This window comes from Nestor notabilis, unplaced genomic scaffold (assembly GCF_000696875.1).
Source record: "Nestor notabilis isolate BGI_N333 unplaced genomic scaffold, ASM69687v1 scaffold18078, whole genome shotgun sequence".
NCBI classification, from domain to species: domain Eukaryota; kingdom Metazoa; phylum Chordata; class Aves; order Psittaciformes; family Psittacidae; genus Nestor; species Nestor notabilis.
Window position 1 is genome coordinate 4,295 of NW_009939800.1, and position 3,015 is coordinate 7,309.

The 3,015-nt window shown below is 42.1% G+C and overlaps 1 protein-coding gene across 3 annotated transcripts in view; it reads right to left on the bottom strand.

Annotated features, from left to right (window-relative positions):
- LOC104410003 (annexin A8-like) overlaps positions 1–3,015 on the bottom strand; it is a 13,269-nt gene that overhangs the window by 3,500 nt on the left and 6,754 nt on the right. For 2 of the 3 annotated variants that reach the window (XM_010020051.1, XM_010020053.1), the window contains 3 exons: positions 2,401–2,480; positions 1,718–1,777; positions 1,099–1,192 (listed from right to left, as the gene is read on the bottom strand). In XM_010020051.1, coding sequence (XP_010018353.1) covers positions 1,099–1,192; positions 1,718–1,777; positions 2,401–2,480 — 234 coding nt within the window. The remainder of the gene's footprint in view (positions 1–1,098; positions 1,193–1,717; positions 1,778–2,400; positions 2,481–3,015) is intronic. The other variant, XM_010020052.1, reaches the window with a different exon arrangement.

The window sequence follows — 3,015 nt, forward strand, 5'->3', positions numbered from 1 at the left end:
TCGGCATTCAAGATCAGATACCTGAACACTAACACTAAGATAACTTTGAGGAAAGGCAGTACCACAGAATAGATAGATGGATACAACCTTCTCAGGCTTACTTTCCATAGTAAAATACATATATATATATATATATGTTTATATACGTATAAAATATATATATGCAACAATTACACTCAAGTTTTAAAGACAAACAGTTACAGGTTGCCATAGTACAGAGGAAATTACTTGCTTGGTGATATGGTAGGTTCCAAAGATTGGTTGCATCCTAATAACTAGCTGAAACTCAGTTCCTAAAGACAGGCAAAGCCGAAGACTAAAAATCACATTTTTTGGTTTGTTTTGTAAGTGCTGATGGGAGATTAAATTTGCAACACAAGGTGGAGCTGGCCTCCAGGGCCTAGAAAACAGCCTCAGAAGACCTCAGTTTAAAAAAGCTCAGACGTAATTTATTTATCACTGGCTAAATTTATCACTTTAGGTGCAGCGGATTTACACAGTACATGTCTAACAGCTTAGGTTCAACTGACACAACAAAATCTATTAATCAGGCTTGGACTGTCTCAAAAGTCTTGAGATGATGAGGTCAGGTCTCTGTTGCACTGGTCAGTGGGGAGCTGAAGGCTCCCTTACCTGGATCTGGGTTAGCATGTTCCCTTCCAGCAGCCTCTGATGCTCTCAGAAGAACCTGAGGCAGAACCTGGGTGCACCCTGGGATTCTCCATCACTGAACCACCAGCCGGTTTTGGTGATTTTTTTCCCCCCAGAGGAACCCATAACCAAGCGGTCATGGATCTGTCCACTGCATGCTCCTACCTGGTTAGAAAGGGATTGTCTGTCTCTCTCCTTGGGTTTATGAACAGCTATACCATCCAGCCATCACCATTGTATGAGTACTCCCAAATAAGCCACTGGATTTTCAGCAGCACTCACTCTTCAAAAGTTTTCCTGAAAACTGCTGGCAGCTTTTGGTCACTGAGTGACCAAGGATTAGGAGACAGATGCAGGTACTTACTTATGACAACCCATCTCTCCCACCTACAGCCCTGACTCTTGGCTAATGATTTCTCATTTCAGAGGCTTGTGAGTGCTCCATACCTTTCAGCAAGTGTATGGCACTCCTTTTGCACAAGATGGTGATAAACTGTACCTCATCAGTGCCCCGTATCTTCTCCCCAGCAGCATAGAGAGCCTGTAATTTAACACACAATTTTTAGAGAGATGTTCTCTGTGTGTAGCTGGTAAAGGAACAGTTTGGTTTAAGTTAAAGTGATTTTGAGTAACCTAAAACACTGTGTGAACTAGACTCTCCTAGAATAGTTGATTATGAAACCCCTTGACTGTGTCTTCTAGTCAAACTGGAGCAGCCAATATCTCCAACCTTTCCATTCCTCCTGCAGCAGCTGGAGCAGCCAGCAATACTCTTAAGGTTTCTTCCCTATTCTTTGCTGTCCCACTCCACCATACATGTACTTTCACATATCTAAAGCAGCTGAGCCCAAGCCCAGCTCTTATCACTCCTTTTTGGAACAGCAAGGCTCAGCAATGCAGGCAAAATTAAAGAACCCCAACTTGCTTCTGCTTGAAGACCACCCATCCCTAAGCTATTGTGGCTCCAACCATCTGCTGACCAGGACTCTGCTGCCTAGTGAAGCACTCTGAAGTTCAAGAGAGATGGGATTCAGGCATATCACTGATCACAAGCATTTGAGAGTACCTCTGCATCCTGGAGAGCCAGTGCTGGGTCCACATAGAAAGTGGCATTGTCCCTCTCACCCTATGAAAAGAAAGAGAAAGGTAACTATTTTATTTCATGAAGAATCTTCCATATATAAGGATGACAGCATACATTCTGGGCAAAGATCAATTATCTTTCTGAGCTATTTATTTCTGAAGAGTGCTCAAGCAGTAATGTTTCAGACAGCATAAGTACTAACTCCTTCACTGAAATTAGTCATATGAAGCAGTCAAAAAATTCCTAAGTTATTCTGCTGCTAGGCAGGAAAATTCGGAAAATGTGATAGGATAAATGCATCCGAATGCACTCAGCATTGAGAGCAGAGTCCCTGGAAGGGAGGTGAATCATAGCTGAGGGGCACTGTTTTCTAAGGCCCTTGTAGAGTGCAATAGCTTTACACATGCGAAAGTGAGGTGTCTCCCTGCAGCAGAGCTAAGTTCCCAGATCTTCCTGTTGCTAAGGGAGGGAGGAATCCCTATTTCAGTCACATTGAAGTTGAAACACAGATCCAGTCCAAGTTACATGTTTGTCTCAGCAGTTTCTTTGGTGACCATGCTTGTATTGCCCCTTCTATTGCATGCCTTCTCAAAAAAAAAAAAAAAAAAAAAAAGAAGAGAAAAACATGAAAACTTTACACTGTCATTTCTCTTCTCTAGCATTACCTGAAGAAGGCAAACCAGAATCTGTTCAAAGTAGCCACTTGTTTCTGATTTTATGTCTTCTTCCAGATCAGAACCGTATTCTACCCAATGGAAAGATGACAAGTGAAGGATTTGTTATTTGCGTCATATAGTCAGGATATTACCAGTCACCCAAGACACACAACAGCCTGACACTAGTCAAGAAGGTTGCTAGGGAAAAAGGATAGGGCTGAGATCAATTCACATAGTGCTACCCAGGTCAGCATTTGCGTCTGACTGAGTAAGTAGCTCCCTGATATCCAAGGCATGAACACAGATTTAACATTAGAGATAGCAAAGAGAATATTTACAAATACATATTTGATACACTTTAGATGGAAGTTTATTTAATGCAGAGAAACAGTCAAATATATAGCTACAGTTTTGTTTGCATTCTGACAGCAGCGTGCTGCCAAGTTGAACCAAATTTGTGAGGTGCTGGCCTTTTCCTGTAGCTGGATGGAAATCTAGAAAGGATTTTCAAGTTCTCTCAGCACAGCCATATTCTATTTGCCAGGCTGAAAGCACAGTTAGCCTGCACCTTCTTGCTTTAAAAAACACCATCTACCTGCTGGTAGTGCTAGTTGGTAACACCAT